The 13,810-nt window shown below is 40.4% G+C and overlaps 1 protein-coding gene across 1 annotated transcript in view; it reads left to right on the forward strand.

The window, feature by feature from the left end:
• Nucleotides 1–13,810, forward strand: part of map2 (microtubule-associated protein 2) — a 96,735-nt gene that overhangs the window by 58,892 nt on the left and 24,033 nt on the right. Inside the window, exons 4-8 of the mRNA XM_037686137.1 lie at nucleotides 5,601–5,690; nucleotides 6,180–6,254; nucleotides 8,611–8,826; nucleotides 10,200–10,490; nucleotides 11,609–13,793. Coding sequence (XP_037542065.1) covers nucleotides 5,601–5,690; nucleotides 6,180–6,254; nucleotides 8,611–8,826; nucleotides 10,200–10,490; nucleotides 11,609–13,793 — 2,857 coding nt within the window. The remainder of the gene's footprint in view (nucleotides 1–5,600; nucleotides 5,691–6,179; nucleotides 6,255–8,610; nucleotides 8,827–10,199; nucleotides 10,491–11,608; nucleotides 13,794–13,810) is intronic.

The raw sequence follows: 13,810 nt of genomic DNA on the forward strand, positions 1-13,810 counted from the left end.
ATATAGATAGATATATATATACATATATATATATATATATATATTGATATATATATACATATATATATATATATATATATATATATTGATATATTGATATATATTGATATATATATACATATATATATATACTGATATATATATATACATATATTGATATATATTGATATGATATAGGCTAACTCACAGAAACACTTGTAATACAACAATCTTGGATTTTATGTCTACTTTGACATTGTTTATTATTTCCTTTGTTGATTAAATGCCAAAGCCTATGTAACGTTTACAACTAGGCTTAGACATTTACGCCGCTCTCACTATTACACCAAATTTAGCCCTATTTTAGGCTACACGTCGAAAGGCAGTTTAGATGCAATTTACGTTTGTTAAACAGCAAAATGTTCACTATGATGATTTTACTCTCAGTACTAAGAAATGTTTACTTTGCTGTGACACAAATCATCTCTAAATAATTAGAGGATCACACACTTGTGCTGTATGTCATCTTATTTTATCTTATCCACATGTAATCAGAAGCAGGAATATACAGAGCTGTTTGCTGCACAAACTGCATGTTTACATCAGCGTAGTATGAAGGGACTCGCATTCTGTTTATTATGAACCTGTCTATTTCCACTTTCCTCCTGAATATTGTGATATCATCACAGTTTTCTACTGTTTTCTCGAAGGAGATGGCGGCACCATTAACACTTAATAGCACCCGTTTTGATTTGGTTTCTTTGCGCCTCACTTCCATGGTTGAATGCTGTCTCCCTAGAAAGACAATGAGACAGTCAGTGATTTCAGTAACGTTAATGGCTTTTTTTTATACATTAACATCTGAAGTAGACTGTGACCAGTGGTGCATGGGATGAATCCAGCTGAACCAAAAGAAAGTTGAGGGTGAACAAGTGTAGAATACAATTTTTTTTAGCTTGTTAGCAAAAAATGGATGCATGTGAGTTAGTTACTTCTGATAAGATTTTTAAGGCAAAAAGTGTTGAACCACAAACTTTAATCTCCATTTTTAAACGAGGATCCAGTTACTCCTCCTGCATCACTGACTATGGTACTTATGGATGGGTGCCGACAGTGACCAAGCACCCTGAATGCAATACAAGTAGACGAACAATCCTGCTAGTATTTCTACCTAAAATTTTTGTGTCCACTGTTTTCTTGTTACCAAAAAATAGTGTGAATATTTTTTAATCTAATAATAAAAAACTTGCTTGTAATAGATTTTATGAGCTTAAAGCTGAAGAGACTCTACTGATACTTCATTAGTGCTGAAAACACTTTAGTTCTCTCTCATCTTATCAAGCATCATCTTAAAAAAACAAGTTTTCCTAATACAGAATTCTTGGAACTATATTTTCTTATCTACACATGCTCAATTTATGCTACATATTATATCATGATTGATTGTTTCAATTACCTAGTTATGTTCACATTATACCATGACAGTTTTGGTTTTTATGAAGATATTTAATATAAAATGCATGACTGTATAGTAATAGTGTATATAAACTATGCCATGAATTAATTTAAAAACAGGTTCTTTTATGATTTCTTCCCACAGAAAATAATTTATACAAAATTTATGTTAGTTTTAATAAAAGAAGAAAACAATCACAAAGTCTGCCACTGAGTGGGTTTGACATGAATAATTTTCTTCATATTTTTTTTACCATTTGAAGATTATTTTTGTCCATGGTAAGAATGAAAGCACATGCATTTCTCATTGCTGCTGAAAATGGGAAATGGCTGCTTTGAGTTGGTGAGTGGGCAGTGTTAAGTGTTCCAGGAAGAAGTGTGCGTATGTGTGTGTGTTATTGCGAGTGTGTGTATGCCAGCCAGATTGTTTCATTTGATGAGTGGGTGATGTTGAATAGAATAAAAAAAAAAAAAACATCCTGAAACAGCAGCATTTTACAAAAATATATAAATACACATCACACAGGAACCCAGTTCTATAAGCACTGCTGTGACGCAAATCGTTGCTTTGATTATGCCCTGCTGTTTCCTGGGGAATATTTAAACATGTATAGGCAGATATAAATGTAAATGCATGGACTGTTAGATCAATTTAGTAGACTGTCTCAATTTGACAAACTTCTAAAAACAAAGTTTCTTTGAAATAAAAACTCATGTAAGCATTCATGCATGTTTTGTTGTTAAAGATTAACACACTTCATTAAAATGTATCAGTGTTATGTTTGTTATGGTAGGTGTTAAACACAAGTTAACCTTAATTGAGTGGGATATGTATATTGAAATGGATTTTATCAACAAGTGTTTGAATCTGGTTTAATTCAATTTCCCTTAGCCCCTAAATGTAGTACTAACAGTTCTGAACTCAAATTTTCTTCACACTGAAACTTTCAGTTTTGTCCAAGGTAATTGATATTTTGCTGTAATTAGAAAAACAGTACAATAATTTGAACAGTAGCACAATAAATGCCTGTTCTAATCAGTATTAAAGGTGGTATAGCAAAACACTTGAGTTTGACTTTTTTTAAATTTTGTCCTCAGTCTGTTCTTCATCTGTACAACATTCACTTCATCTGAAGGGTTGTGTATTGGTCGCTGCAGTGTTAAGTTTACAAATGTTCCAAAAATAGTGTCACATTTCGTATAGGTTGGACCCAGGAAAGCAGCAAACATTGGGAGCTTCACAAAACAACAACAACAACAACTTAAAATGTTAATCAGAACACTCTGCACAGTCTTGTTGATTTTGCTTTAAACTGAGTGCCGTTTCGATGTGGGCAAGATTGTTATAGCAAGAACGCTCAAGGCTCGTAATGTAATTTTTTTTGCCATATACAATGGAAAACGACCCCTGCAAATGCATCACAAACAATGATGAGTCCAGCTACAGGCAAGAGGTGGAACACCTGGTGAGCTGGTGCAGAGAGAATAACCTTCACATCAATGTGAAGAAGACAAAGGAGATGATTGTGGACTTCAGAAGGAACAAAAACACCTACACCCCCCTGAACATAAGAGGATCTGTGGTGGAAGTGGTCTCCAGCTACAAGTACTTGGGTGTACACATGAATGACAACCTCAGCTGGAGCAACAACACCACCAGCCTGATCAAGAAAGCTCATCAGAGACTCTACTTCCTCAGACGGCTGAGGCGAGCTGGTCTGGGAAGCTCAGTCCTCACCTCCTTCTACAGGTGTGCAGTGGAGAGCATCCTGTGCTCGAGCATCAATGTGTGGCATGGAGGCTGCACAGCTGCAGAAAGAAAAGCTTTGCAGAGAGTGGTGAAGGCTGCACAGAAATCTGTTGGAATCAGTCTCCCCACCATCACAGACATCTACACCTCCAGATGCAGGAAGAGGGCCACCTGCATCATGAAGGACCCCACTCACCCAGCACACACACTTTTTGCCCCACTCCCCTCAGGAAGGAGGTTAAGGAGCATTAAGTGTAGAACCACTAGACTGAGGAACAGCTTCTACCCTGAGGCTGTTAGACTCATGAATCTCTAACTAGAATAATCACTGTGAAAAACCATATCATGTTGCTGCTGATCTGTTTCATGTTGCTGCTGATCTGTTTCAATGTTGATGTGTTCATGCGTGCACATCTGCTCACAGACTCATGTTCATGTTTGTGCTGATGTTCAATGTTTTATGTTATGAGTGCTTAGTGTATATTTAGTTGATGTTTTTCTTAGTTCATATCTTAGATGTTATTACTGTTTTTCTTATACATTTTATTGTTGGATGTAACTGGGACCCTGCGTACATAATTTCGCTCCACCACATGTACCACATGAGGTGCGAATGACAATAAAGAAACTCTGACTCTGACTCTGAAAATGTCACATCTTTTGCTGCCTTTTCCATGGCTCCTGGGGCAGAACGGACCAGGAACACACCGATCGACAGCCTCTGCTGTAACCGGCTCGCTGTGGGGGTTCTGGAGGGTGCTCTGTGGTTGTGGTGGCAGCCGGGGCTCCTGAGGATGTAGTTGCGGCCGTGGAGCATCTCTGCTGCTGGAGTCTGTTCCTGCCAGCGTTCAGCCGTCCAGACGTAGTGGGGGTTCGAGCGAGACTGGGTCACGTGTCGTCTGACCTGCTCCAGGGCATCCGAGGAGGATTGAAGCTGGTCCAGCATGGACTGAAAATGAGGGCCGAAAAGTCCGTCCGGACTAATTGGGCCTTCCAACAACTCTTTTTTTTTTTTATCTCGTCTGGGATGGACAAAGAGATTTTTAACCACATCTGCCTCTGCAGCACAGTTGCCCAGGACATTATGTGGGTAGCGCAGACCGCCTGCGCAGCACACAGATTTGTGATGGTGTCAGCCATGGTGCAGAACTTGTCCAAGTCTGCAGCAGAAAAGTCTGGCTGTTTGGCTTTCCATGAGATGCTAAGTGCCAGAATCATCATGTTGTTCATCGCTGCTGCTGTCTGCGAGGCGCACTGATGGATCCTGTCAGTGAACTTCATGGTCAGTTGGTCGCTGAGGGTGGAGGGATGATACGCATTCAATGTATCGTGCCGCTTTCACCCCAAATACAGACAACAGCCTGGGCTTCATGGGCGGAACTGCCAGAAAACCATGGTCCGTCAGCCCCTCCACCTTCATGATGGATGCAAAGGTGGAGACAGGTGCCTTTGGCTTTAGCAGTTCTGAGGAGGAATCCACCAAAAAAGAAGAAACCACCAGGAAACAAGGCCAGACCGGGTCCCGGTGGTTGGGCTGCTGGGTGGCAAATCTTCCCACCAGGAGGTTGGAGGGTGGCGGCACTGTCTGACTGGAAATGGACAGATCGCATGTCATTGCCGCTTTCTGGATGGTGTCCAGCAAAATGTGGACAAGAGCACCGATTGCCGGGAGGAGGGTGACGGAGGAGGTCTGGATGCCTTGGGGTCCTTCCGTCGATGGTAGCTCCATCTCTGTCTCTCTTGTCCAAGAGGAGGGAGCAAGGCTGCTGGCCATCTCCACTTCAGAGGTAGACGCGTCCGAATCCTGCCTCGCGTCGAGGACGTCCAGGAACCTGTCCAGCGTGTAGGACTCTGCCGGTTCTCCTGGGAAAGAGGAAAAAAACTCTACCCAGTGCTGTTTCTTTTTTGATGGGAGAAGTCTGCTGGACGGGCAGGAGGTCTGCGGCATCACGGCCTGGCGGGCATGGGCGCCCCCCCTGGCAGCCTTTGCAGATGAGGTGCAGGTCCGACAAAAGGATGTAGCCTGAGCTGCATCCCTGGCAGAAACGAATCGTTCCACTGGAGGACATTTTGCTCTTTTGTTTGTTTTTGTTCGCTCAGTGTTAGCTGGCTAAAGAAAAAAGGGGAGCCGAGCCACGGACCCGCGGGCACTTATATGATCTATGTGGGGCCCACACAATGGGTGGGCATGGACTTGAGTTTTCAGTGTTGGCACGCTGTGCTCGGGGTTACACCCACTAGATGTGGCTTAAAGGGCAAGCCCACAAGAAATGGAACTACTGGTGCTCCTTTATCAACCTTAATAAAGTACTAAACTAAATCAATAAATTTAGCTATTTTTTCTTAGTCTCTTTACATAATGTTTAGAGGTATGTTTCATTTACTTTCTGCATTTTTTGTGACTGTCTGTTTTCAGAACAAGTTTCAGCACGAATTGTACAGGAAGTGACAGCAGAGGCAGTGGCAGTACTGAAAGGGGAACAAGAAACTCAGCGGCTGCCATCAGGTGAGACGCACCTTGAAATAACTGTGTGAGTGCTACAACATAAGAGCCATGTAGGACATATATACAAGCTGGCATGGCTGAATAAGGGTCAGTTCAAATTCTGTACAGCTCTCCAGTGATTCAGACAGCTAATTAGGCCACTTTGAGTCAGCATTCCTCACACCTGAAGTTCAGAAGTTCATCACACTACATGACATCATAGAATCTCCCACACGTTATTCAGAGAAGACATCATATTTACAAGCTAAACTATCATTCACTGTACATATACCCATAAGAAACCAGACAACTAAAGTGATGCAGTAAGAACGCTCATCATTTTATACACACATAGCCTGTTGCATGGGTGGATGCAATTTTGATTGGTCTCACTTTGCTCTACTGGTATATCTCTCTGTATACTAAAAATGATTATGTTGAACGTTTTTTGTTTTATGGAATTTGCATGACTATATTCTTGCCTTATCTCCTCACTTTGCCACTTTGTAGTTGAAGATACCACCAATTTGCCTCCTTCCCCTCCCCCCTCGCCTGCAGCTGAGCACTTTGGTCCTTTGGAACAAGGTAGGTCAAAAAATAAAAAGAATATATATTTTATATATATTATGAGTATGGTTTCCTTTCCCCCCTAACTATAGCTTCTGGTCTTCGTTATCACCAATGTATTTGTGTGCTGGTATGTACTGGCACTACTACCCCATGCTGAGGTATACCTCATCTCCAGGGGACTAACAACACACTGATACTGGTAATTTCATTGTGCTTCGGTGCAGTGACAATAAAGCTGATTCTGCTTCTGATACCCAGTGAGGAAAACCACCAAAGCTGCTAAAAGCAACATGTCCTCTTTTTTCCCATCATCCATCTCCTCTTGGATCCTGCTTCCTTCTCTTCATCATACATCTGGAGCTGTATCTTCATTGTCACCATAATTTATTCTAAATGAAGACATCTTCACATGCATGAACAATTTCCTTATTCCACGTGCACTCTTTATCATCACATTCATCCACTTCTGTTTTAAACCTCCACATGTCGCTGCCTCCCCATTAACTAACGTAGCAGTCAGTTTAGGTAACTCCAAATTCTCGTTACTTGTTCTTTTAGGTTTTCCATTTTCTTTCCTTGTCTGTGATCGTGCTGTGCTTTCTGGTTATCATCTGTTTTCTGTAATGTGTTTGGTTATGTCCACTTCTCAGAAATTTATTTCCAAAAGTAATACAAATTGTGAAATTAAGGCAAGATGCAAAAGAAAAAGGACAAAAACAACAAACTGAATAAATAGAGACGCAACCGCAAAACTTGATTTGTAACTTTTAGGCTTTAGGCTTTTTCCTTATAAAATACTATAACTGCTATTCCCATAAATTATGATTTAAACATTTTTTAAAGTCAGCAATATAATTTGATGTTTGATGTCTTTTTCCAGTTTCCTTGATAAACCAAAGACAAAAAATATTGAGGCATTTTATTGTGTTATTGAATAAACAAACAATTAAAACTATACCCTTTAAAGTGAAGGTATAAGTCAATATTACTATGATGTGTGTTCCTAACCAGTCAGAGCAGTAAGAAGATTTATGCATTTGAGGTGGTGGTGTCCCTTTAAAGCGATCAGTTAAATTAACTGGAAAAGAGATTTGTTTTTGTTACAGTTGGCTTTGTGACAACTACAACTGTGAAGTATTATTGCTGTTGATGCACTTTTATTGTTGACTGTCTTATCATTATTATGAAGTGCATTAGACTTCTCCCTTAAATGATGTTCCTTTTGTTGAGCTCAGATAAAGGCTGGCCCCTAGAAGCTTTGACACCTTTGAGTTGCTTGTCACTGTACTTGTGGTGTGTGTTACATCTCCGATCCTTTCAACCAAGCTTCTTGTTTTTACATTCCTTTTTAGTGAGTCTTTTCCGGTTTTGTTGCCCATTCTAAATTAGTATTTGTTCTTATGTTTTTTTTTTTTTTTCAAGTTTGTTTGAACCCCCTTTTCTTTGGAAAAAAAAAATGTCCGTCTTAAAAAGTTATGTAAATGTTTTGACTTTTTGTTTGACTAAAAAGTTGACATGTATAACTTAAATATACAGAGTTAGTCCAAATTAATTAGACCATTCAGTATAGAGTAGTCCCTCGTTTATCACGGGGGATCCGTACACTCAAGCCCCGCGATAAGTGAAAAACTGCAAAGTAGGGATAGTAGTACAAGTAGTAAGTAGTAGTTTATTTTAGTGTATATATATATATATATTCCAATATATAGATAGATATTAAGGCATTTTAAAGCGCTCTCAGCCATGCCCACTTCTCTGCTCTCCACAGAGATCAGCTGATCAGCTGCAGGAGGAAGCTTATTCTGCAGTGTGGGCTGCACAAAGGTGCAGCACGTGCTAAATAATTTAAAGTAATTTATTTTAAATAAAAATTCCATGCCTATCATGCAGCTCATCCATCAATCAGACAATTGTGTGTCATGTCCAATCTTATTTTGAAAAACTTCGATAGAGCAAGTCCGCGAAAAATGAAGCGCTAAGTACCGAGGGACTACTGTAACTTGATATTGATCAAGGTAAATTATTTTATTACAATAATTTTATTTCTTGTCTACCTTGGTTTAAAGTAAAACCAAAATGCAGCACTTTTTTTTTTTTGTAATTTAAAAGAAGGTGGCACAGATGAATTGCAATACAAAATATTACAATAAAAATAAAATGATTTAACCATGTATTCTACGAAGGCACAAACTTGTCAAAACAAGATTTTAAAACTCATCATTTGTAAAATTTTCTTTAAGATGGTCATTTTTATGTCTGTTTTCCATTTCATTCTTATTTATTTTGACTTTTTCATTCCCTTTCACACTCTTTCTCAGTCTGTGTCCAAATTTCCCTGCAGTTCTTCTCCTTGTGTCTGTCTTGTTCGTAGATGTAGGGGATGAGGAGGAGGCGGGCCCTCTCCGCCGCTTCCAAAATTCTCGGGAGAGGTGCAAGTTCCTCGCCCCCTCCATCTCAGTTTCCGTGCCCGAGGATGACCCCTACCACTCCGACGAGGAGTACTATGAGCACCCATTGTTCAGCCCAGAGTGGACGCACTCGGGCGCTCGCCCCACAGGGCACACCGTGGCCTTTAGACAGATTGAAGGTGAACCACGCATGGTTCCTCTTTGTCATTCTCCCCTCATCTCTTCACTCTTTTTTTCCTTTGTGATTCCATCTTTCCCTTCATCCCTCCCTCCTTTTGACCCCCACCGTCTCTCCGTCCGTCTGCTCGTCTTTTCGTATATTTGTCTGTCTGTCTTTGTGTTAGGTTTTTGTGTCTTTGTGATGTGTTTACTCAAAATCTAACATATTATTGAACAGTCCTACTTTTTTTTTCATCCATTTACCAAAAGCCATTGCTAGCTGTGGTTGCCACGCTGTTAACTCAATGCATAGCTGTGATGTTTTAAAGTTTGACAGTTGTTTGTTGTGAGCCATTCACTGAATATTCCCATTATTAAGACCAGATGGCTCGCAGAACTTTAATACAATTACTAAAGATCTCTTGCAGTCATAACTGTCTGACACTGTGCATGACCTCCGTGCACAAATCAGTCTCTTTGCCAAAGCCAAACTTGTATTTAAGTCTTAAATAAAACCCAGTGTCTTTAACCACAGTGAACTGTCTCACTACCTCTTCACACATCAATACCTACTCCTAACACTCTCTTGTGGCAACAAGGAAGACTTTCAGCTCCATCGCACACACACTCATGCACACACAACCCGACACAAATTAAAGAATACTCAAAAGTATTAGCCTTGTGCACTCTCATATGCACGCTCAATGGGTGTCCATGAATAATTTTCTTCTTATTATTATTATTATTCATGTTATGTATATATAGATATATATATATATATATATATATATATACACTTACTAGGTCAACCTGTTATATCAGATGTATATGCTGGTAAGAGGTTTACCAAAACAATGCTTTAGTTATTTTTGTTGCAAGACTTTTCACCACTTTTTATCTTTTGTAATAGTCAAAAAACAACAAAAGAGCAGAAAAATGTAACACAAATACATTGATTACACAGAACATGGATCTGAATTTTGCGAGAAGACAAAGTTTCCTGTTGAGCAGTTTTTGGTTGGAAATAAGAAATTGCCTTTATTTGCAGTGTGAAATATGTCTGTATGTAATATAGACACTAAAAATTACTGAGAATTTCTTATCTTGATAATGTTTTAAGGAAATATCAAGATCACATTCATTGTAGGCATTCTCAGTAAAAAAAAAAAAAAAAATCTTTGTGGAACCTCATATTGAATAAAAAAATCACTCACCCAACAACAGTGCACAATAAATCAAATGTTATTATACTTTTTAACAGTCAAACACTTATGTCAATCTTTTCACAGAGCTGAAAGTATCCCCTCATAAGTTGTGTTCTCATATTACCCAAGTCTGTGTTGCCTGTAGTCTAAACGTGTCCCCCCCCCCCCCTTCACCCTGTCTTGAGAAGAAGAGACCATGGAGGCTCTTACAGCTGAGTACGAGGAGGAGGAGGTGGAAGAGGAGGAGGAGGAGAGTGCAGATGCAGCAGAGTCCGACGCAGCTCTTGATGAGCAGCAGTGGAGTGGGGAAGAGCCCGAGCTGGACAGCCCCCAAGCTGAACCTGTAAATCAGGCAGAAGCCGTAGACGAGGCCCATGATGTAGACCTGGGGGTGTCTGAAACAGATAGTGCTGCTGCAGAAAGCTCTATGGACAGAGAGGAAGAGGAGGAAGTAGAGGGTGAGGAAAGCCATGAGACAGGTGTGTCCTGCTCTCTGCTCTTCCTGCCTGCATGTTACTGCATTTTCCACTATTTTAGAAGGCAAGATGTGTCAAAAGAAGTAAATAACTTGGCATTTATTCAAGAGGAATGGCAAGTAATTCTCCCTGCGCTCTGCTGCGGCTGCAAGGCAACACAGGCTTGTTGGTGAAAACAGCCGCATTGTTTAAATTGAACTGGTTTTATTGTGTTATCTTTGCTTCTATTTTATTTTTTTTCTTATGTTTTGCCTTGTTTTTTGGGGGCCGGCCATTTTGTGATGGTATAATGATGTGAAGTGATGCTAACAGTGCTTATTTCAATTTCATCAGCTTATAAGCTTATAGGATTCTCATTATGTATACCCATAGTGGCTTGGTGCTAGTATGCCAGTACTACACATTCTTTGTTGCCATGATTCATAGTTACAAAACATGCATCACTCATTTTGTTATCAAAATTGCTAGTATAGATAGTTAGCAGGTGGTCTGTGTTAGATATGTCATGCTCAGTTTGGTGCAGTTAGTGCTTGAACCATATCTCAATAAATATTGGACTTAAAAAATATCCAAAAACCTCAATTTGTTATTTTGTCACTTTTTTGCCAGTGACACTAAATGGCATTCCTTTATCATAAATTCACAAGTTGCTGGTGAATTTTAGGTTACATAATGACATACAGCCATCAATATCCAACAGATATGTAGGGAAAAAAAACAAAAAAACCAAAACTGATATTGTTAACTTTTACCTAGAGAAATTCTCAAAGAATTACACATACAAAGAATGACAATAAATATTTTGGGGGGTTAATGTTTGATGCATGGATATTCATTCCATCTGTTGTAAATTTTTCCCATGAATCAGCATTGCAGTTGCCTCATATCGGATCTGTCATCCCATGTTTTTCATCCATCTGTGACTTGTTGGACCCATAATCTCACCGTACCTCTTCAGTGATGGCTGTAGCATTGTGCTGTAAGTTTCAAAGGAGAGCTTTGCCTGTTTTTGTGAAAGCTTTCCCCATCACTGGCTTAACAAAATAATCCCATTCAAAGCATGCTGAAGCAATACTTTTCTCTGTTGATGAAAAACAGCCAACTTGCAGATTTCTTTACAGCTTTGAAGATGGACTCAGACAAGATTGAAAGTGAGTCCATGAGCCCTGACAGCATTGGATCTGAGAAACGCCCAGAGGAGTTTTTTGAGCCTCAAGTTCAAAGCTTCTTCGCCGGTGAACGAGTTGTACCTGAGAGCCCGACCATGGATATGCCATGCTTTGTACCTCCAGAAATTCAGAATCAAGCCAAAGAATCACCTAAATCTCTTACTCTCCAGCCCACTTATGGAGAGCCAATCACAGTTTCAGAAAAACAGCCATCAGTTGAGGTGGTGGAGTTCAGCAGCATTGGTGCTCCTTCTGATTTCTCTTCAATGGGAGTCAAATCTCAAGTGGAAGACACAGCAAAAGACATAGGAGACAAATCTGGCATGTCAGCATACTTTGAAACATCAGCTATGGATGTTAATGAAGGTCCGCATAAGGGTGAGGGGTATTATGAACTAAGTCGTGCTGGTGAAAATAAAACTATGGGTGATTCCAATACTCAGGAGATCAGTTACAGCACATTAGCTGAAACTAAGGATAAACCTGAAACAAATAAACATACAGTAAAAGACATTTCCTCATTTCCAGTTCCTGACAGAAGTAATGAATGCAGGCTTTCTCCAGGTAAGTTGGCCTTGGAGCAGAGAAGTTATTCACTCAACATAACCATTGGTTCAACAGATCAAGGTGGGCAAGGCAAGCCAAGAAATTTCTCCCCACTGGCTACAGACATTATGTCATACACAAGCGGAAGTCTAGATGAGTCAGCTGACTACCTTCCAGTATCTACACCTTCTGTTGAGAAGCCAGCACCATTCCCTCCTCTTATCCTGGAGACTGCAGCTTCTGTTACGTCAGATTCTTCATCTCCTCCACGGACTGCTGAACCACCTCCCAAATCAAGCCCTGAACCAGATTCTCCAGAATCACCTCAGGCACCTAAGAGTCCTTACAAATATGATACAGTGATGGCACAAGACTTACCAGAGATGCTGGATCTTGCTGATACCCACTCCAGACTATCTTCAGAAAGCACAGATCCTGAAATCAGCCGGCGAAAGTCGATCCAAGCTGATGCTCCTGCCTTCATTGATGACCCTCTGGCAAGCCTAACTTCAGGAGAACTGAGTCCTGTGATCAGAAAGAATGAGAGCCAGTCAGAAGAAATGGGATACTGTGTATTCAGTGAATATTCAGGGCCAATGCCATCCCCAGCAGATGTACTCAGCCCTACAAACACTTCTAAACAAGCCTTCACCCCTTCTGTCTTGGAGGCGAAAGTTGCTGAACAGGCAAGGAAATTAGCTGTGAGAGATACATCCATGGAAGACAAAATTCAGCCCTCAGAATTTGCTAATGATGAACAGCAGCAAAGAGAAAGAAAAGATTCTGATGACCAAAAAAGCAAACTTGATGTAAATGATCAACCAACAAAATATATACATGAGATGCCTCCTGCTCCACAAAGTGAGCACTTTGTGACACCAACAGTAACAGTGACACTCGAAGAAGGGGAGAAGTCAGTGAGTGAGATTGAACGCCAAGCCAGCGGTGAAGTTTCAGCATCAGAAACAGAAATTGCAGACTATGAAAGGCAGATCCGCAAACTAGAGATGGAGGACAGACCTCTGAGTTTGGAGGAGGAAAGAGAACTACGGGAGCTCAGAGAGAAGGTGAAGCTGGTGCACCAGGAGGCCTATGAGGAAGTGGATGCAGAAGATGTTTACCAGCTTACTGGCATGGCCAAGGACCGAATCGCCAGACCGGTGAAAACTTCACCTACTTCATCTGTGGATAGTAACATTGATGATGACAAACTGCTCTCCCCAGTACTCTCACCTTCCAAACTTAAGCAAAGAGAAATGTATGGTTCCCCCAAAAGAGTTGCTTCACCGGTGTTGGGAAGGAACAAAGAAGACAAGGCTGAACAGGAACAAAAGCTGAAAGAAGAGCATGAAAGGGAAGCAGCTGAGAAGATGAAAAAGGATGCAGAGGAAAGGAAAAACAAAGAGGAAGCAGAAATAAATGAAAGACAGGATAAGGAGAGACGAGAGAAAGAAGATGCAGAGAAGGTGTTGAAGGAAGAGATAGAAAAGGAGAAAGCACAGGAGATGAAAGAGAGACTGGAGAATGAGCAAAAAGAGAAGGAGGGAAAACATTTAGAAGAGAAAGAGAAGAAAGAGAGAGAAGAGAGGGAGTTGAAAGAGAAGAAAG

This window comes from Nematolebias whitei, chromosome 13 (assembly GCF_014905685.2).
Source record: "Nematolebias whitei isolate Nwh7 chromosome 13, NemWhi1, whole genome shotgun sequence".
NCBI lineage: Eukaryota > Metazoa > Chordata > Actinopteri > Cyprinodontiformes > Rivulidae > Nematolebias > Nematolebias whitei.